The sequence below is a fragment of the Apteryx mantelli genome, chromosome 1 (genome assembly GCF_036417845.1).
Source record: "Apteryx mantelli isolate bAptMan1 chromosome 1, bAptMan1.hap1, whole genome shotgun sequence".
NCBI lineage: Eukaryota > Metazoa > Chordata > Aves > Apterygiformes > Apterygidae > Apteryx > Apteryx mantelli.
In genome coordinates, this window is record NC_089978.1 from 28432128 (window position 1) to 28455212 (window position 23085).

At 36.9% G+C, this 23085-nt stretch overlaps 1 protein-coding gene across 2 annotated transcripts in view; it reads right to left on the reverse strand.

Annotated features, from left to right (window-relative positions):
• Window positions 1–23085, reverse strand: part of DCLK1 (doublecortin like kinase 1) — a 251411-nt gene that overhangs the window by 109036 nt on the left and 119290 nt on the right. For both annotated transcript variants that reach the window (XM_013962098.2, XM_067291218.1), the window contains exon 4: window positions 8828–8927. In XM_013962098.2, the coding sequence (XP_013817552.2) occupies window positions 8828–8927 (100 nt within the window). The remainder of the gene's footprint in view (window positions 1–8827; window positions 8928–23085) is intronic.

The following is a 23085-nucleotide window of genomic DNA, read 5'->3' on the forward strand; positions in this document are numbered from 1 at the left end:
GAAAGATTTCTCTTTCCTATTTCAGCGTAACAGAACAAACTAAGAGATTTGAAACCCTTTGTCTTCTAACCACCCTCCACTCAGTCATAAGTAGCAATCTGGCAACCACTTTCCTTGACCCAGGTCCTTCAGTTAACAGAAAGAGATCTCAGGTTAGTTCCCCTATTGCTTCAATCAAACCTATTGCTTTAAGTCCTTACAGGATTTTTTCCATAAGAAAAAATGAATGTTACAATTCCTTTAGAATAAAATTTTAAAAAGCTCTGATCGAAGAATAAAAGAATCCAAATCACGGCTCTATGACCTACCACCTACAGGTGTTCAGTTCCATGGCAACATGAGACTTCCTAATGATTACTCAGCCTAACATTACTTTTTGCATAATATTAGCATCCAGTCCTCCTGCAGTGAGCTATGCTACGAAAAAAAGTTTATTTGAAAGTAACTGTTTACAGAAGCAACCGGAAGTGGCAGATATCATCTTGAATTTGTAAATGGGAAATTTCTGTAGCTTTTTTTTAAAAATCATAGCACTGAACCAGTATTCCAGAATATATCCGAAGAGATCATGTTTGCAGTGCAGACCAGCACAGTCGTTATACAACAGTCTTGTATTGGATGTATTTGTTGGATGGTAAACCCTTTTATATTTAATATATTTGTGCCTGTATATACAGCATCTAATTAAATATGTGAATCAAATACCTGCCACTGATGTATTCAGTTTCTGATTTTAGCACTTTGAAATATTATCCATGTAGTTTTTGACTCTCTCTCAGCTGGCGTACTGGGGTTTGCGTTTGATAAGATTAAAAAAAAAAAAGGTCTTTAATGAATATTAAGGCTGAATACATTTTCCTCATATGCCTTCAGAAAGTTTCTGCTTTCTAAAAGCTAATGAATTATGGATTTTGAGTAATTATTCTTATTCTCTTTCCAAAAGATCTTCCCAGTGTAAGAGAATCTGTGAACAGTTCTGGCCCTAAAAAGGCACGTGCACATTGACTCCAGACTTCTGACAGTCTGCAGGGATAGGGCCTCTGGCTGGCAGGAGAAGTAAAAAAACATGGTAGTCAGATTTAACAAGTTCATCTCATTTATTAATTATGAGTAGAATCTCATCTCTGTGCAAAATCTCTGATACAATGAATACTAACCAATAAACAGGCAGGTCTCTAGGGCACGTTTTAATGTAGTTTAGTAGACAGTACAGTTCATTCAGGTTCTCAAACTCAATAATGAAGCACTGTCACAGCAAGAACTACTCATCTCTAAGATGTCTCATACAAACTCATGCTAACTGGAGAAAATGAGATTTTCACTACACTGCTCAGTCAAAGGACCTCCTGGAACAGACTACAGGGTACATCTTTTCAGAAACAAATCAGATTCTAGTGTTTTCTAGCATTGGAAAGGATCTGCAAACTGTGAAAAATACAAATATAAATATACCAGCCAAGATTACTGAAATTTTATACTGCATTTCACCAAGCTAATTAACAAGATGAGGGAAAGTACACAGATAAACAAGGGGGAAAGGTAGTCTCTAAGTATCCCTGAAGTTAAACTCTTTTCGGCTTGTCACTGAAGTACTTAACAGCCTTGGAGGAGGGGGTTGTAATACACAGCTACTTTCTGTTGCTTCCATCTTCACTGCAAGTCTAAGAGCAAATAATAAATGAAAGTCTGTCCTAAAAAATATTCAAAGAACACTGACATATTTGAAAGCCATCATCCTTCTGACGGTACAGAGAGAACATAGAAATTCAATCTATGGTCTTGAATGGACCATGCTCAAAGGCTGTAAAATAAAACAACTTGCACAAAAGAGGAGAAACTAGACAGTCATATTAATAACTCAGGTGCCCACAGAACAATATGAAGATCTGTCCTTATATCTACTAAATTTGTATGTTACTCACACAGCACTGCAAGTTTGTTTATAAAACTCGTGATTAAAATTGGAATTGCAGTCTTTGTATTTAGATATACAACTAGGATGCTTACATTTTCGGAAACCAGCTAAAACTTTGTTCTAAATAAAAATCCCTTTTCCTGAACCAATCTGAATAATCTAAATATTCCCCTGGCAAGATAAAGTTCAAGAAATTACAACACAAAAATAAAATAAAATAACAAAAAGATCAAACTATCCAAGGCAATAAAAATAAATACATTCTGCCTAGTTTGTTATTAACTACATATCAAAATATTACTGCTATGAGTAAAATCTCCAGTATATAAGATAATACTGATAATGTTTAATAACATTTTTTCTTTTGTTTATAACAGGACAAAATTTTTATGTTATAAATTCTCAATAAAAACACAATTTAATTAATATGCAAATATTATTTAGAAATGCTTGATATTTTGGGGCTCAGAGTTTTTAGTATTTTTTTAATTCAAAATCAATTTTACCTTTGAAAAATGTCCAAGGAATATGAATATTCAAAATTCTTTATGCAAATAAAGTGGGAATTTCTATCAGCTCTAATTTCTTGTATGATGTTTCATTTATGCTATTTTTAACAGATATCAGAGAAAGCAACACAAAAAACATATTGAAGAACATTTGGTTCAATGTACACAGTGAATTAGCATCAACTGGAGCCTTACTGTTTGGCTAGTTTCAATGAGATACTGTTTTATAAGTTTAAGGTGATCACAATTTTTCCAGCTATACATATAGGCAGAGTGTTTCATAGAAAAAACATTTAATAGAAACATTGATGAAAAGTGATAACTGTGCTAATACACATGCATGTCTGGTGGGGAAGAGGTGGGGAAAGGGAAAGAAGAGAGAGGGACTACAGGATAAGTCTGGACTGGTAAGTATGTAGGTAATCTTGAAAGCTCTAATGCCCTTATTCCTGCTTATAAATCTGTCAGTTGGGGGGAGCAAAAGTTTATGATTGAAGTGACCAAACTTTCCCTGCACTATATGCTTAGACAGAAAGGTGAGCAGCAATGTCTCAAGTAAGTAGACCTGTGAGGCAGAACTGAGAACAGTCAAAGCAAATAGCTTGCAGACACCAGATAAAGAAATAAGCTTACATCAAGAACATATCTATAAAAAAGACTGAATGTTAAAAGAGAAATCCTGAGCAGGAAAAAGCCCAAGTTCTGTGAATATATTTTTAATGAGAACAACTCATTCGACTCAAGTGTTACTACAGATTTTATTTAATAGAACGCTATATGATATTAGAGTAACAACTACCTAATAATCATGAAAACAGTCTGTTCTTTATATTTTACTGCAGGTTAGGAGTCTCTTGTTAAGGGTATGTTGTAATCGAAGGTATGTTTTATGTCACAGAAACAAGTAAGTCAGCTATATACTACCGTATGGCCGTCTACTTCCCCACAGCCAGATCCAAGCCTTGCAAGAGAGAGAGATGTTTTTAGTGCGGCTTCTCAAGGAAACAAGCCTTTTCTGATCACCCTCTGTCTGTCTTCACAATGCCTGCCACTTCTTCCCAAACAACTCTGAAACCTGTCAGACATTTTCTACCAAGCTGGACAAAGGTAGCGGTGATCTCAGTGATATTCCTATCAGCTTTCTTAAAACTGTGGAACTGTCACCCTGCTGGATAAAAGAGACACCCCACTAATGTCCTTACTGCGAGAAAGGCAAATGAAAAAGAAGCACTCGAGTAACCAGCAGGAAGGAACTAGGGTGCTGTGGGATTGTCCAAGACATGGAGATGAGGTGGAGATGAAACTGGAGGTCTTGCAGGAGGAAATAAAGGAGGCACTGGATGGAAATCCACAGGAAAGCAAGCTTCTTTCATTTTGTTCTCTCTGAACAATTAGTTTAAATGGTATATACCGCCTGAGGACCTGTCTCTCGTGCCTTAGTTTGTTTCTGCCTCGTACACAGAATATCTGTCTCTAAGGCCCAGCAGTTGCTGACATTTGAAAATATCACACTGCACTGGAACACTTTATATTTATGCCTCTGTTGAAAGCAAAGTTATATCTCAAAGTCCCTAGAACCCACCATTATTTTCCCATTGCCAAAGCATGAGCTTCTGATGAGGGCAGAGTAAGTCAGCCAGCATCCTCTCCACTCGTAAGTCCAGCCAAAAAATGCTTCCTCCATCAGTCTTTGTCCTATAAATCAGGGCAGATGAGGACTATAACTGATTTCCTCTTCTTCCCTCTTTTAGGAAGGACAGAGTAAACAAGGTTACAGAAACCTGACAGTTATTAGCAGGGATAAACACGATACTCCTGACCTTAACCACAGTGATTGAATCAGATTTGTGTGCATGCCTCCATGCACAAAAACGTGCATGGACACTACAGGATTCAGATTTTCCTGGCAAGCTGTCTGCTGCTGGCAAGATGATGCAGTAAAACTGCTGGCACAAAGATGCTGATCTGAGGACTAACACAGGCCAGCAAGTCAAAGTGAAATTAGGTTTCAAAGATTCCAGTCTTAGTTTTCCCCTAGAAGAGAGTCATTCTCTTCACTATTTCCATAACAGTAATATGTGCTCTTGACAAGTGATCTGAAGTTGTTTTTACATCCAGACATTTTATATTGGTTACGCTCTGCTTGGAGGCAGAAACTGAATTTGGTCTGTCTTTACTGCAGCCTTTTTACATGATGCATCTCAGTATGTCATGAAGTCCGTCATAGTTAGGAGTTAGATTGTGCGACTCTAAGCTTTCAAAGCACTCAGCCAACATTAACAAAACATAAAAATAATTTAATGTTTTGAAATTTAATTTTGATATTGCCAATCTCAAAAACTCTCATATTTTACAGTGCTAAGAAAGAAGTCTTTGTTTAAGCCAAGGAGATGTTCTCATTTAGGGCCAGTTTCATGAGTTATTTACATTCCCAAATCCTACCTAGATGTCTAAACAATAGCTGATTGCAAATATTTTTGTGAATGTGGCCCTTAAATCCTAATCTCTGCCAACATGCAACTGGGGGCTACAGAAATGCACCCTCTGATGACTTCTCTTATTTGAAAACTGAATTGCCATCAATGAAAGCAAACCTGGAACTTCTGGGAAAGTTCCCAGAACTACAAGCTAACAATGCCTGCAGCAGCCACTGCCATATCCTAAGCTAAGGAAGTTTTCATCTTACAAGCTGTCTGATGTAATGTGTCTTTCATTAATAAGATTTTTTGTGCTTAGAATTCCCATAAAAAAACTCTCTATGAACACAGCATCACCACTGATTGACAAAGAGTATTTACTTCTTAATCTTATGGTCATTCCCATGCATTTTCTTGTTCCATCTGCACTTCTATTCATGCAAATGTGTATGGCTGTTACATTTAACAATTAGGTCAGGTATGGAAATGAATGCTAGAAATTATGATGGTGATGTCTACTGATCCTGTATTCCATGTGATAAACAGTGTGTTTAATATGAAAACCATCTGTACATTTTAACATCAAGGAAAAGAGAATAAAATGCACTGTATAGTGCTGACTGCTTATTATGCTCTTTGATGGGTCCCTAATTAACCGAGTTTTCTCAACTGATTGCTAAGGGGATGTGTGATGCCTCTTCCCAAAAGACATAAAACAGGAAAGGGAGACAATACAAAAAGGGAGCATATCCCCTGTTTCAAGGGTAAGTTTGATCCTGCAGTCAAAACAATGAAATCTTGAACTAATTGTTAATCCTAAAGAAGAAAAATTTGATTGGGTTAATAGCAGTCCAAAGATTTTTCAAGAAAAAGGGAATAATCTGTTTCCCATGTCCATGGATAGAATAGTAATAGTATTGGGCTCCATTTACAGCATGGCAACCTGGGGTAAGTTGGCAGAAAAATGGTAAGGAGAGTTTATAACAGAATGTCTCAGGAGGTTGCAGAATCTTCATTATCAGAAGCTTTTAAGCAGCAGCTTGGACAAGTATCTGTCAGAAATGGAACAGGTAATGTTAATCCCACATTTAGACAGGGGGATTGATTCACTAACTTCTAGACCATTTTTTCTAAGTTTCTGATTCTATGGCTTTAAGCAGGTCCTATCCTTTACTCAGAGCAAGCTATGGAAACTGTATAAAGAAAGATGACTAGGACAGTGCAGACTGAGATAGCTGTAGTCCTTTTTCCACATAGATGAGGTGGAATCATCTTATCTTAAAAGTTATTTCAATGGCTTTAGATAAACACAGTGTAGATAAGAACATCTAAGCCAGGCCTCTAGATATCCTTTAAAATCAAAACAGGCATTACTGGAGCACAATTCATCTGACCTGTTTTAAACATCTACCGTTGACTGAGAGGATGTATCGACTATGTTTCATTGACTGAGAAAGGGACTAGTGGGACTGGCTCAGTTGTAGGTGCCAACTCTCTTGGTACTTAACAGCTAAGATGATTCCCAGTATATGTAAGAGATTTGTCAGTCCCAGAAATTTTACCTCTCTTCTAGTGTCAGGAACTCTGAATCCAGACTGTAGAACAATGCCACTCTTTCTCCCTGATAAATAATTCCCTTTCACCAAAAAGACCAGAACTTTAATGGTTTAAATATTTATTTTCTGTCCTTTTCTTTCCCACCTTCAATTTCTGCTTTTCTAACAGCTTAAGCTGCACCACTACAACTGTTATTCTCATCAGCTGGGTGAAACTGGGAAGCACTGGAGAGATGTAGTGATAGAGATTGCACAGTGATGCTTCAAGCTGCTTTCTGGGGAAGCAGAGACAAGCTTTCCAAGTTGGACTAATAATTTTAATGTTCTTAGATTAACTATGAGGTACACACACATACACAGTGTGATCACACAAGCTTCATTCTCCAAGGAAAATGAGCTAAAAGCTCACTTTTCTTTTTCTTTCCTCCCCAAATCTTGCTCTTTTTACTGTGACAACTTGAGATCTCAGGGAAGGCTGATTGGACCTATGTCAGTCGGCACAACAGCTGTTAATTGCAAGCTACTTAAACAAATTTCCTGATACCAAACTTCCTAAAAAATGCACAGCAAAGATGATGCACACTCTGCAAATAAATTAGAAATATAGTTTGGATCTGGTTTTCTTCTATCAGCTCCTGTTGTCAAACACTTAATATTCACTGCAGCTCTAACTATTAGAAAAACAAACACCAAACACGTTGGTAAAGTTATATTCTCAACCTTGAGTTTCAGCTTTTTTTTTTATTTTGACTCAGCATAATATAGGTTTAAGCACAAATGTTCCAGAGAAAGATACTGCTTACTTGCAGAGATGATGATATATCAGACAAATAAAGACTAGGCAGAGTTAGGCTATGTCTGTACTTTGACATGAGACCTCCAAAAAAGAGCTATATACTTCAAAAAGGGATTTAGATGAGTCTCTTGTCAGCACCTCCCCCTGAGTCAGCTCTGGAAAAAGTGCCACAGTGAGGAGACACCATGAAGTGGCAAGTGTCATCTTTCAGATAAGATACAAAACTGAATTCTGACTATGTGTTCAATTAAAACTCAGCTGGCTCTCCTCTGAAAGGCAAGGACTGCAGTGCTGGCCATATTCTCACCTGGGCCATTTCCCTGTTGCCCAAGTATACCCCCCTTAGACTTCTAATACCTGTCCTAAAGTTGGCAAGGGTTACTTTTGCATTTTACCTTAGTGGCAACTACACCATATTTCATTATTGGAAAGAGCAAATCTAGTGCACAATTTGATTTTTGTTTCCATATTATAAAGTTTTCTAGGGGAACATATAATACATGCTTGCTTTGGTCTGTGACTGATACAAAATACCATTCCCTTGTTCAGTAGCAGATACCTGCTTTTTAGGTTTGTCTTTCAGCTCATGATATAAGTACTGCACAAACCAGGTTCTTCTGTTCCTATACAAGCTTATGGAACATTTTGCTGGATCCAGCTAAACCAAGAAGTGTTCCAGTTTCACAGATTAGGGCAATACAATTGCATCGTCTTTCATTTTGAATGTACATTTGCATCAGAAAATAGTGATGAAGTTGTGAAGTTATACAAGCATACAGCGGATGACCAGGAAGTAGCTACTGCTGTAACAAATTTGTATTTTGCCCCAGTGAACTGTCCTTTCAGAACTTTGATATTTTGAAAAAAGACACGAGGAGTTGATACCAAAGAACTGCAGAGATACCCTGGACTGAGAAAGAGTGTGGGGGGAATAAAACCTTTGCTGAGTCTTGCTTTAGACAAAATCTAGATTTAACTGGTAGCTCTTTTTTTTTTTTTTCAAATGCACAAAGCTTGTAGTTTTTTCTTATTGCTATAGTTCATAACTTAGGAATACACAAAGAAGATAGGCACAAATCTAACATGTATTTTCCTTTCAGGATTATGTACCTCAACTCAATTGTTGTATTAGTCAGTCTCTAAGAAAACAGAGAACTCACTGAACTTTCTCAGGTGACTTTGTCTGCATTTACTGATTACATTTAACTTCCACATAGAATTGTAGCTTCCTATATCATATTACCTAAGCAGCATTACCTAAATCTGGATTATAAAAACAGTGAGGCTGGGAGATTGTGATAAAGAACTAGAATAAACTCACAGAGAAAATAAAGACTAAACAGAGAGACTTTGTAAAAAAAGGAGTTCCATAAAACACATTACTATTTCCAGTTGTGTATCAAATTCAGGCTGATGTAAGGCTTTATGCTGCATTGGCTGATATTCCTCCCTTTGCAGCTTTATTGTTTGCTTTATGTTACTTCTTGTTTTCAGTATTTAGAATTTAAAAGAATAAAAATATTTATTCTGCTTCTGAAAACAGTTTAGGTGATACAGTTTGGGCTTAATTTAGCATGATAGGAAAAGCTGCCCTCTGCTCTGGTTGTAAATATTTTTAAAAGACATCTCCTTACCACTTTCATCCAGCAAGAAATCGTCCTGGTAACGGAACTTTTCTGGTCCACACGCAATAAAAATGTCATCATCACCAAAGAAATCCTGAAGGCACATCACCTGCAAGAGAAAAGAAAAGGAAGGCATTGTATGAAATACCTCATCATCAGAACTGCAAAAACAATAAATCCTTCCTTGTCTCCATCTGCATGAAAACTCTTTACATTTAATGGAATCAACAGGGTTTCATCTCCAGATAAATCACAAAGCTGTGCTCTGACCATCTGTTACAAGTGAGAAACTCTTTTATGGACACTGCAGGAAGGGCGAGATAAGACAAAATGCCATAATTGTCACATTTATTACATGATGTATCAATGTGGTATGAGGTAAATGCCTTTTGTTTACGCACAAGGTACTATTCAGTAGTTACGGGATAATTAATTTGCTTTTGGAGCTCACATTCATATTCTTTGACAGCCATGAAACTAGGTAATGGTTTTGTAAACAGTATTAAATGTAGTTATTTCAGCAAAATCTCCCTAACAGGGAATGAAACTTTTATGGTGGAACTGAGTCTCCATCATATACTCAACATCTTCGCCAGTACAGCTTATGTAAAGTCTGTTTGAAGGCACACATACGAATAATCAGGCAAGCTGGCAAGTATTCTTCTAGTACTGAATAAAAGGATAATCCCTTTCTGCTCCCAAATATGAACAGACAGGATTGGGTTGTGTAGTTTTCTGTCCATACTTGAGACTTCCTTACAATAGCTTTTAGTTCACAAGGTGCACTACTTTGACTTTATTTTAACAAAAAACAGGTTTAATGTTTCCATTCTGATGACTATTTCTTCACTAATATTCTTAAAGGAAAAGCAGCAACTTTTCCAAAACCTAGGATGTTTGATTTTTTCAAACACTTTTGACAAAATTTAAGAACAAATTAAATACCTGACTACCTTTAAGGAAAATAAAGACACTTGGTAGAAAATATTATATACTCTTTTCCTGCTTCATGCCTACAAGAAGATTCTAAAAGACTATTTTTGCTTATTTTTATATAATGTTTTATAATTAAATAATACACTGCTGTTTGAACAAAATAATTTCACAAATAGAATTTCATGTCAACACTATACAGATAAGAAAGTAGCACATAAAGCATTTATAAAAATCCACACAATAGTTGATAATAGTCCAGCTGAACTAGATCATCCCACTCAAAAAATAGGGAAAAAGTCAGCATTTACAGCCTACAAAACAAGAAGTGAAAAATTAACTAATGAGATCAGACAGACCTCTCCAGTCACTGGCATAGAAAACAAACAAATCCCCCCTCAACCTGCAGTGATTGGTATCTAAAGGTTAGAAACTCGTATCACGCTTCTTGGAAATATGCCGGAAGGCTTTGGCATCTACAAAAGTTAAGAGTCTCTATGCTAAGAAATTCTTTAGGAAGATATATAGTGGTATACATCGTGACTTTCTTGCAGAGTAAGATTTGTCATTAAATCTATTTTAAAGATAGAGCAGATTAAAAAGAAGGCAATCAAGAGAAGAACTAGAAGGAATAAATACCAAAAAAGAGACAAAGATACTCCTAAAATTATTCTTTCTTTAAGCAATGCACATAAACTTAAATTCAGGTCCACCACGTCCCCATTCCTATCCATGTTCTCATCTGACACCACATAGTACATGAACACCAACATCAAATATGTAAATATTTGATGGAGCTTTTTACTGTGTTCCTACTCAGTTTATGTTCTATTAGTGTATCAGCCTCAGCAACCTTTTTATAATCTCATTTACTTCCCATCTTGGTTTTTTTGGTCCACAAGACACATTCTGCCTATCTTCCCACCCCATACTCCCACCAAGCTTCAAACATCACTTCAGTCAAGTTCCTCTGAAATTACCACCTCTCCCACAGCATGCACAAAACTACTAATTTTCAGAATGACATTAAAAATCCTGTGACTTCCTGTACAGCTCCTAAGGTTGACATATTTCTGGGGAGAGATAACCTTTACATTTGTTTTTATATGAAGTACAGCATGAGAACTGAACAAATAATAAGGCAACCCTATGCATAAAGTTGAGCTATTTTGACAACATGCATGAATTAAAATAAAATTCGCATTTGAAACAAAAATTATATGGATTTATTCAAAACAAAAAATATTTGGCTCTGTCCAATTAATAGGCTTTAATTCAAGCAAAAATAAGACATCAAAATGGAAGTAGCAACATCTATGCAGGTGTTCACCTAAACTAATATTTAAATCATCTCAACTTCAATCAGTGCAATTTATATGCAAAGAAGAAAATGGGATTAGCACAATACAAAAATAATATGCTTTGAATGAGTGTAAAATATATTTAGATATCCTTGTTTTTCACCAGATTTTACTCATATAATTTGAAGTATTGTTATTGCTTGCCTCCTCTCCCAGTGCTGTCAGTGTGTGGTTACTACCTCAGCTTCCTTCTCTGTACAACGACACCTACCTTTTAGAGTTTCTCTTATCTCCTGAAATTTTAGTGATTTGGGAATTATAATTCCAGCTCTCAGAAAGCTCATAGCAAGAGTTTAAGTTCCCTCTGCGCCCCTTTCCCCTCAGGAATCTTACAACTTCTCCTCAGGCTTCCAGTATCTTTTTACATGGTTTATTAGAAGTCTTGACATGTCCTTCACTATCTGCTTCCTCCTCTGCAGCAGTTCCCATGCTTTCTGTCTCACCGCCCCTGGTCTGCACTGCTACCTGACTCCAGCTCCTCAGAGGTTCTGCCCAGCGGCCTCTCCAGGAGGCATATAACAAATACACAGCACTCCCTTTCAGGCTTTTTTCAAAGGGAAATCTGCAAGCACTTTCTGTTCACGCTCAGTCATCAACTAAGCAACAGGACCTGCTTTTTATTATCCTTTTCGCTTCCAGAGAACACAACTCTCACAAATCATGGTTTAGAAGGTCAAGGATTTGTATCACCTGTGTTGGACTGTGCCGGTGCTTAAGAGGCCAGTAAGCTCTGCTGCACATGATCATCTTTAAAATCAGTCAGTTTTTAAAAGGGTAAATTACACAGGCCCCTCACCATAACGTTTGTTGTTTTCAAGTCACAGAATCCTTTCTTCTTTTTCTTTTTCATAAATACATTTCTACCTTCCATATTCCACCAGGACTTTCCTCACAATAGGGAAAACAAAAGCTATACAGGAGCAGCCAAACATACAACTTAAGTAATATGAAACTGAAAAAATAAATGTTTTCTATCACACGCCTAGTACTAAATATACTGTGACACTTGCAGACAAACAACTTTGTCAGGTGATTTTTAAAGTTAATGGCATCTCTCTTACACACTCCTTCATGGAAAGGATAAATAATAATAAAACTATCAGAGGACAAGAAGTCTCAGGCATTACAATCCTTTGCATTAGTGACAAAAAAGAAGAAAAGCAGCAGCAAAGAGAACCGATCACTAGTACGGCACTGGGCAACACGCAAGCCATATAAAAAAGACTAGCTTTCATTTATTAGGAAGGTACATACCAGATGCAAAATAGGAGAGGTGGAAGAATTTGTCATGCCTAAACTTACCTGAGTAAGTTTTACAGGCTGAAGTCTGGGTCTTTCTCAAATCCTTGTCTCTGTTGTTCTAGTAAACAGCTTAAAATTTAAGAATCCCATCTGCCCTTCCAGTGGGAAATAACGGACTCTAGGAAGAGCCCCAAATTATTTCATATCTTGGAGGTTAGTCCAATGCTTTCGTTAGAAAACCAGATGGGACATGTGCAGCCAACTGGCCCAGGCCCAGCCGCAGGTATACCACTAAGCAGAGCAGCTGAAATGCCCCAGAAGGAAGACAGAGAGCAGGCCAGCAAACTTGGCTTCCAGCCTAGGCTCAGGACTGGTTTTGCACCATAGCATTGACACTGTAGGCACCTTAAAAATACTTTCACTTTTCCTTTTTTTTTTTAAACAGGAGAGTGCCTCGAACCAATGCAAAATCTCCTAACTGTTGTGGAGCCTTTTGTTTCCCCTTGACTGGCCTGAAGCATTTAAGGTTTTAATATTCACCTCTTTGAAGCTGGTAACTTTATTATGGAGACCCTCTTTCTTATATCTATGAAATATGTAAGAAATTATGCTTTCCATTTTGGAGCACAGATGAACCAAGAGGAAAGAACGGCAGTTTGTAGAGCCATTAGCTGGTTTTATTCTCTCACTACAAATGAAAAGAACAGTTAGTAGTGGTGGAGAGGAGACAGAGGGAGAGAGCAAGAGGGAGCGCGAGGGAGGGAGAGAGAGAGAGAATCAATCCTTTCTCTAAAAGTAGGAAATGAAAGCTATGGATGGAATCACCTCTTATAATGGTTATATTCTGACTGTAGTGGGGAAAGAGACCTTTTTGAATTCATGCTTTAAAACAAACACAAAAAAACACGGAACAGACCAAAACTTTTTGCATACGTCCTCTCCATCACAGCAAACTGAATACACTCCTATTGTTCTAAAGTTGGCCAGGTATCTAGTTAATACTGACTGAAAATTTTGAATAAAAATGAATCAGAAATTCAAATGTTCCTATGGTTCATAAATAGCTCATAACACAGTATCACCAGCATTACTAACTCTCATGTTTTTATTACAATTTTCATGATGCTGGGTTGGTGGAGGGAAAGAAAGGGGGAATGCTATGTGTGTTTGTCTTCTTTTAGTAATAACAACTTAATTAGAGTCATAAAGCTGAAAGCTATTTTGGATGAGCAATGAGAAAATCTCAAGCTGGGCTGCCCTGAGGCAGCACAGTTGTGGGTTGCTAGAAAGCTGGAAAGAAAAGTGAGGACAAAGAAATGAAGGGGAAAACAAGAAAGATCCAGAAGGATGTAAGGAGAACTCAAATGGCAAATGGGTAAAGAGTTTTCTAAAAAGAAAGAGAGAGATGAAAAGTAGCAAAAGGAAAACATGAGGAATAAAGGACAGTGAATGTAAGAGACGTGAGTTGCACGGGAGGGAGAGTATGTACAGAGGGTGACAGAGAAAGAGAAAGAAGCTGATGGGGAAAGAGAAGCCCAGTGGAGAGGGACACAGAGAGATCCAATGGCAAGTGCCCTTCAGACTTAGTCCTGCCATTTGGGAGGATTTAATGTGAATTTAGAGTAGCATTTTTGAACCTGAAACAATCACATGTTGTGTTAGATTATAATTCCTGTTAAAGTTAAAAAGATTTTTAAAAAAATCTTTATTCTTGGAAAAAACTCAGTGTTTAAATGACTCATGATTTTAGGATGCTGACTCATTAATTTTTTGTTCTAGAGGGTGGGCAACATTATAAAACTGTCATTTTCTAAGTTTTATTATAGAGTTTTTTTCATGTTTCTGCTACTTTTGGCTCACTCAGCCTTAATATTTAATTCCCGGGCAGGTCTCTAGTTCTTCATCTGTCAAAGAAGCTCACTTTATATCTGTTCTATTTTTTTCTGTTTTTTTTACTCTGTCTGTTTTCCATATAAAATAAAAACCCTCCTTGAGTAAGGATTTTAACTGATCTTTATAGTTTCCCCTCTATCTTCCTTCTAACCAGCCTAACACGTACTGCCACTTTTGCAGAACCTACTTCCTACATTTTCCTACTCCTGCTTCATGGAGGAACATCTCTTAGATTAGATCCTGAGGTTACTTTATTGCCATCTACTACTGGCAGTCAGTAAGAAGTTTTGTGATAGATACATATTTTCCTGAATGCTTATAAATTCACACAACAATTTGTATAGGTATTACACAGTCTTGTTTAACCTCATAATCTACTACAGTTACAGGAACAGAAGCTCTCTTACACTATTACATTCATCTCCCAGCCAGTACAGGGCTGCTTCCTTCATTACATTTGTCAATGCTTTGTTCAGTTTTGTAATATATGCCTCACTCCACATAACTTCCCTTAGCAGGCTGTGCCATGGAAAGACCAGTAAAATAACCAACTGTTACTCATTCTAGATGACTTCATGTCTTCATTAAAATCAGAAATGAATCATCACATATTGGTGTAACTGCTTTTTAGGTCATTATTGTGAAATGAGAAATCCAAACAATCAGTGAGGCTTTCAGGAAGGGGAAAGGAAAAAAAAAACATTATTTCTAAATAAATTTGCTATCAAAAACTTTTTTTCCTTAAATATATGGGAGGAAACTCAGCCTCCTCCATGCTATGTGAGCAATGGGATAATAGGGAGAAACATCTTTTCTGATAAAAAGGAAATAGACCTCAACAGAAATTCACAGAGTATCACATTTGAATATTTTTCCTCACATTTAAGGGAAGTCTATTTCCCTTCCTGTTGGCTCAGGCGCTGAGTCTTTTATTCATGCCCTTTCACATTTATCTGTCATTACGCACATGCTACCTCTTGAGATCCAGTTATCTACAAAAAATATAATTTATCATCAGTATATATGTACTTCCTATCTTAGCTTCTGGTCCAAGTTATTTCCTAAGGTGGTGGTTTAGCCAAAGGCATTGGAAGGTATCTGCTACATATTTCTGAAGCTGAACAGCACCAAATGCCTTCTTTTCTCTTGAAATGAAATCTCCATGGTGACAACTGCATCATCAAACTGTGAGAGCTTTCCAGTGAAGGAGAGCATTTTATCATGAGATTCTCATTACAAGAGTGCCCTCTGTAAATGAAGAGGAGATGTTACCGTAGGGGTTCAAGTTGGCAGAAGCTACATAGCAATACTGTCTTTACCAACTGGCTTGTGAGGCCACATATCAGACTAATGACTCTGAAATAGCACATCTCACACCCCCCATTAGAGGAACACAAGGCAGCATCACTATAACCAGCAGTCAGAAACATATGAATTTTAATGCTCAAACTCAGCAGAACTAGCTTGCTAGCCTGCTTTCTCACAGGAGCCGACCAAAAGCAAGCAAGCCTCCCCAAATCCAGGAGCAGTGCTGCACCACAAGCACATGTTGCAGCCAGAGCTGCCTGTTGATCGACACCTACTCAGAACTGACATCTCTTCATTTTGTTCCATCTGTCACAATTACAGAGGCTACCCGATTCATTGAATTCCTGAACATGTAATACCAGGTTACTTCTACAACTTCTGTATTCATTAACATCCATTTTGTGCTATATACAACTCAGCCTTTATAATCTTCATCCAGCTAAGACTTGGCAAATAAATTACTAGGAATAAAGTATTTATTTTTCTCAATCAAAACAGGCATTTCTGTCTTGATTAGTAAGGGATTTTCATAAGGACAAGAAACCCTTTCTATGCTATGCTTTATATACCAACTGTAATATCCCCCATTTTGTTTTTCTGTGTTGCACTAAATGGTGTCATATTTAAAAGAAAATCTATTTAAATTAAGATCCCAGGTTTTGCAACTGTCATCACCTTCTTTTTGAGGAATATGTAAAATTTCTGAAAAATCTTTTTAAAAACTTTCAAATTAACCCTCTAAAATTCAAGTTCTATTATTAAAGATAGATAATAGAAACTAATAGAAACTTGGCAGCTCTAATGCACTGGAAATACTATACCTGAGCCTGAAACATTTGGTGAGACCCAAAATTGCTTTGTTGGACTAAGGACAGTTTCATAAACCACATTCTTTGTTATGGATTTTAATTATGGCAGGAGTTCTTACTAAATATTCCCCAACAGTCAACTCTTGGGCTTATGCATGAATGCAATGTTGAGAAGCACTAATATTGACAGTTTCCTGAAAGGTTTCTCTGTGGGAACCACTAACATGGAGAGTTCAAACTCCTCTTGTCAGAAATTGCTTCACGGGAGACAGGATAAGAACAGTGAGAATATGGCTCCTATCCACACCCAGTAATGACTCCTCTGCAAATGTTATTTTCCTCTGACAGTTGCAGCAATGCACAATTGCATTGACTAGCTAATGTGGAGAAAGGTAACATACATTTATGTGGGAAAGAGGAAAGATGCAGGTAAAGAGTCACCAAGCCTAGGATGGGCATCTCTTTCTTTCATCTACATCTATTCCAGCATCAAATATAAACTTTCTGCCCTCATTCGATTCTCTAACAACTCATTGCTTCTTTGGTCCCCTCACTCCACTATTTAAACCTTGCAGTGTACTGAAGTTTTATTTCCCTCTGCACCTTTCACTTCAGGAAGTCTCCAGTACTGATCTCTGTTCTTGCAGTTACCTCTAAATTAAAACACTACTGTTCCCTCTTCCAAACTCAGCTCTATACACCACACATCACAACAATATTTCCTGCCCAAGACAACTCCTATCTCTTCTTTTACCAAACTCTATTTTCTTCCTGCATATGATTTCTTTGAGCATGCTCTTTCCATTCTCAGTATGCCCTTGGCACAACACTCTCTGCCAATACACTGTAATTCTCTTCCCACATCCTCCTCTTCAGCACCCTCTAGAGAGCACCACAGGCAATAACTTGTAGCTCTTTTTCTCTCCATCACTGTACTAAGGACAGTATTTGCAACTGCAAGAGCAGTCTCTTTTTGAAATGCTTTTTCCTCATTCTCATCATAACTCCAATTTACATCCACATTTATGCCACTTCATTTTCTTTGAAAATCTCCCTATTGGTTTGACAGGACTATATTTAGTTATTCTCCTACTTGCAAGGACTGTGCAATCAATGCATTTCTTGGCAGTTTCAATTTCCTCATCTTATTCCCACTCTGTCATTTCTAGCATGTTTAGACTTTGGCCCCTTTCCTCTTATTCTAAGCTATGTCCTTGATGACACTAATTAGAAAACTCCATCACATTCTGTCTTTCCAACTTCAGAGCCTACAATGTAATCCAGAAAACTCTACTGACTTGCCAAGTCCATAGTCTTAGTATGTCCCTTTTTGTCCTTACACTCTAAATTTTGGATGCTACTTTGTCCCTTTACTCCGTTTCTACCAGAGGTCTCAAACACTTTGTTACTAATATCAAAAACTTAACTCAATATTCTCTTGTAGAGATCACAGAAACCTCTTTTCCTTAAACTACTAATTTTTGCCTTGTACCATTCCAGCTCAACCAAAGTAGGTGTTTCAGAGGGATATCTCAGATCTTGCAGCTGCTAGACATGAGATGAATGAACTCCTTTACTAGCTTCCATTGCTAACAGTTGAAGACCAATAAAGTACATGAGCTTTTGCCCTTGTAAAACTGGAGTGCATTGTATGTCCATGCTATCTATATACAACAGCAGAACTCTCAGTAGAGTTTCAATAATTTCTCTGTTTTCTAATTTTCTCTAATATCTTAGCCTTAACCATAGATGTTGTCAATCAGTACCACACTCAGTGTCAACGAGTACCTGTGCACAAGATGAAAAGTTGTTTCAGTTTTGATTTATTGCCATCAATTTTATTGAACAACTCCTGTATTATGTTGTGAGGCAGTTCTGTCTACTGGTCTCTAGATAATTCTTTTTTTTACTACCTATAATTTGTCTTCCTCTAAAATAAACATGTGAAGAGAAGCTCAAAAGACTGAAGCCTTCCATGACCTAGTCAGTCATGCTCATGACATTCCTCAGACCCTTTTCTGTTACTGTTGTATTTTTCTCAAGAGTGTCTATTCTACATACCTCTGTACAGATTTGTGCAGTTTATATAGCAAGTAATAATTCTCCATCACACTTAATGCATTTTATCTTTTTATTTGGTTTTCATTTGGTTGCCAATATACATTCAAGACAGGTCTTGAGTTATCCACAAACTGACTTATCTTCTTTTTTGGGCACTTCACTTCCCCACCTTATTGACAGGTGCCACTGTTTAGTCAGAATCCAAAGTTTGTGTGCTACAGAGATTTTATTAAGTAGTATTACAAGAGATGAATTGATGAAGAGCATTGCATTAAGAACATCACACCAGTACCTGTTTACATGGTTACTCATACACAGGGTCCCACAACTTATACAACTCCAATGTAACATCCCAGGATTGAAAATGGTTAAAAAAAATCAGAATAGTAAGTTTTAATTCTGCTTCTTTTGGAGCTTCAAAATTTTATTGTTTGGCATTTCCTACAAAATGAGAATTTGTATTTCCAGCCAGGTATACCCTATCTTTTGACTGGACGTACCTTGTGGCATTGGCTACTCCTTAAACCACTTTGAAGTATCTAGCAAATCACAAACAGTAACAAACAAGTAACAACTACAGTGTACAAAAGGTCACATAGTGCTTGATCCAAATCCCCCTTAGAGTCAACAGAAAGATGGACATTTGCTTCAAGCTCTGAATCACAGCTGTACCCTATCGCTGTGTGGTCTGACAGGTGGTCCATAGCATTTTCTTGGCAGACGGAGGTACTGGCAGAAAGCAAGGGAAAGGTTGCTGCATGTCTTCTACTGTCTGCCACAGTGTGACACAAAGAGTGTGATCAAGTGATATTACCTCTTGCCTTGGTACTGAGAAAAGGACAGGCTAGTAAAGATGAACGCTCTCTTCCACCAGCAGCTCTGCTCAAAGCACCTACTGGAAGCAGCAGCTGCTACAGAAGTCTGCTGTTGTAGAAGTCAGAACTATTCTCAGATCCATAAAAAGCCAACACCAGATGTTATCTCAAAAGGTGTGAGGTGTTATCTCAAAAATGTTTTTTATTATTTTATCATAATATTACTTATTATTTATAATATTTTAATTGACTTTAAAACTATAAAACTACATTAGTGGATAGATTTCTCAGGCAAGCTAGCAGACAAGCATACTTCTAAGTAATCCAAAGACTGCAACAATTTCTAAACAAGGTTTTTGGCAAAGAAACAGGAAAATGAACCTTCAGTGTTTAGAACTCCAGCTGGATTAAGAAGCAGGACATCCATCTGTCACAAGTGCCTTCCAAAGCATTCTTTTTCCCTGTCAAATATGCAATGCATATTCCTACACCACAATTAACTGGGAGACAACTTCACAGCCACAGAGCCCAGACAATCTTGCTCATAAATGTCATACGTACAGGTCAACAAAACATTCCTCCTGAATAACTAACTGCTTGGCCACATCAACTAGTTTTCTTTCGCACTGAAGGAAACCAAATCTTGCAAGGCACCATAAAATACGATCCTCCTAATCTTCTGCAATTGCATAGTTAATTAGTATGCTTGTAACTGAAATTTCAAATAGAAGAACAAAGCTTGCAAAAGGACAGAGAGGAAACCCCCCCACACACACCTATTTTAAATAAATTAGTGTTAAACAGAGGATAGTTTTTCAGTACAATCCAACATTGAAAGAATAGCTGATTTAACAGCAAAAGGCATAATTAATGGGCCAATGAAAATGCAGTTGAGATTCTTATGGTAGAATTCTACATTTGGATTAACTTTTTTATTTGCCATATTCATACATTCTCCTGCTTCAGCTGCAATACAACACTACCATTTAGTGGTCACACACACAAAGTATGGAACAACATTGTCTATAGCCCTCTTTTTTTTTTCCAATGAGATGGCAATTATTTTAACAATAAATAGTGTACTCACGTAATTCTATTAACCAGGAAATATTATAACTTAAATTTGTGATTACTTACCAAAATAAAATTTCTTTGAATATGGGTGCTTGAATATGGCCTTGTCAGAGGTACTAAAATAGTTTAAAAGACTGGGTAAATAAAACAAGAACACATTACAATTATTTCCAGGAAAAACATGTTGTTATATTCAACAGCTTTGTGGACTTTGGCTGAAAAGTATCTGAATTTCAGAAAACGTGTGTGTGAGGGAAACAATATACACAGCTACAAAAGCTATTCTGGAAAAAGATAAATGCAATATCAGGCCTCTGTGGGTTATTTAGTTTGATTCATGATTTATTACTGAATTCTACCACTAAATACTCAGGAACAGCAATATTAAGCACAGAACAAGTTATTCATGTTTTAATGAATGACAAATTCATTCTTCATTCAGCTTGCTGGCTGAATGTTCATCCACTTACAGCAATATAGCTAATATCCTCTGCGCCAAGATGGTGCTTACTTTTATTTATTTATTTACCATTCAAATCACTGTGCTTCTGCAACTGGACTTGAACAAAAGCTGCTGGTCTTAGAGCAGTCTCTTAAACCATCTTAAGCGCTTGTCAAAGCATTCTTCAAAAAGCAGTCACTCTTGAGAGCTCATTGGCTGAAGAAGGCTATTGTATGAAAAAACCTCTCATAAATGACAAGCCTACAATTTGAAGGTCATTTCTATCACCACTTAATCAGTTTACAAGCAAAAATGCTATTTTTTATTGGTTTGAATAGTATTACTCTTTAGACTACTTTACCAGATAGATTCAGAAATGAAAATCAATTGCTTTATTATGTTTGCAATCAACAGCAGAGCACTGGACTAGATTCATCTGTCTGTGTATAAAGTTCCTAAAATAAGCAAGAATGAACAATCAAGAATTATCATTGTTCACATTTCATGAGAAATTTTAGCAGATGATTTAATCCTATCCTTTTAGTTGCTTAGAGCAGGCATATGAGGGGGCAGAGACCAGTTAGTTTAACTGAATTCATTCAGAAGAAAAATGCAGTCAGGTGCCAATTTCTGGAAATTAGAATGACAGGTTTTGAGGTAAGAAGAAAATGTCTTTTTAAAGTAAAGATAAAAATATTTTTCAGGGTAACCTTTTGGTGCTAGAAGAAATAACACATTTTACTCAGTCATGCTGACTATATTTAATAAGTGAATTACATTGGCTTGTTTCTTCATAAAGCATTAGTGGATCTGCTATTTCTGAAGAAGTTTTAATGTATTTTTCCCAAAACCTTGAAGACTTGGATTTTATTCATATGTCTCAAAAATAAAGTATATGCAATGAATATTTCTCCAAGTCTACTTTTTCCAAGCATCTACATGTCAGTAAAGCATTGTGCTTGGTATTTAGTCCTCGAACTCAATAGCATCTTATAACTAGAGGCTCTCGTTTTTACCTAAAGTGTGCAATACTGTTATTTCCATTTTACTAATGAAAAATTAAGAAGTCTACCAAACGTATGATAAGACAAGTATAATTTCTTGAATTAACTTTTAGAGTAGAAATACTTGTTTCATTCCTTACCAAGGTCCACTATATAATTTTCTAGCAGTCTGCTTATTTTTGTGAAGTTCTGCTCAGCAGGAAGCTGTAAACTAGTTCCTGCTCTGCTTTTGGCTAGCCAGATGCTGTTCTCTACCTTTCCAGTTGGGAATTGTGGCAGCAAGCTGCAGTCACTCTTTGAGACACAGGGAGATCACATGGTCTTCCTCAGAAACGTGGGAGACAGCGGTCTGAGGCAGTCTAGATAAAATTTACTATTCATCTGGATCCAAAGCCAGATGGAAATCTTGTATTTGCGATTTTGCTTTAGATACTGCAAACCTCTCTAAAACTGAAGTTGTATTATATACATCACTGACCAATAAAAGAAAAGGTTAAACTTATAATATAACGTTAAACTTATAATATATACACCATTATGAAAGCATCAAAGTTAGACTACCATGTCATCAGGTCCACCTGTTGGCATTGAAGAAGGCAGTTTCCGGAAAGCCTCCCCCAAACAAAGATTTCCTTTAATTTCATCTAATCTTTGGATTCAAATCAATCTGCTTCACAGTATGCCTTTGTTGGATGTGAGAATACTTCTGGCTTTTTTGTTCTTGTGAGAGAAAGAGAGCACTGCAGAAACAGGTAAAAACATGGAATTTGTAAAAGCTATAATATCTGAGCCAAATCTATCATGCCTTGTTCCTGCAGCAGAACCAGATTTCAACCAGTGATTCAAATAGCAGACAGACTATGCAATAACATATAGGTACAGAAAAACATTTTGAGATGGGATATTTATTTTTCCTTCTTTAAAAACATTTTAATTCCAAAATTCCAGTGCTACAATGCAGGCATCACCTTAATGTCCATGATACAATGTTCTAATGTTAGCTTATTGAATAATGGTGGACTCTGGTGATAACGCTGTAAAATGCATTTCTTTCAGGCATAAGCATTAATAAAAAGCATTCAGGACAACACTCCATCTTACACTGTCTGGAATATAGCTGAGATGTATGATGCCTTTTGGCTAGATACACATGCTAAGTTAAAGCTCAGCATGCAACACTGAAAAAGAGCGACATGGTTGACTTCTAAAAAAAAAGGAGGAAAAGGGAAAACAGACGTCAAGGTTTCAACAAGTCATTGCACACTGCAGCTGGAACCAGTACAATAACAACATAAGTATGCTGATAATGTAGCATTTCATGTAAC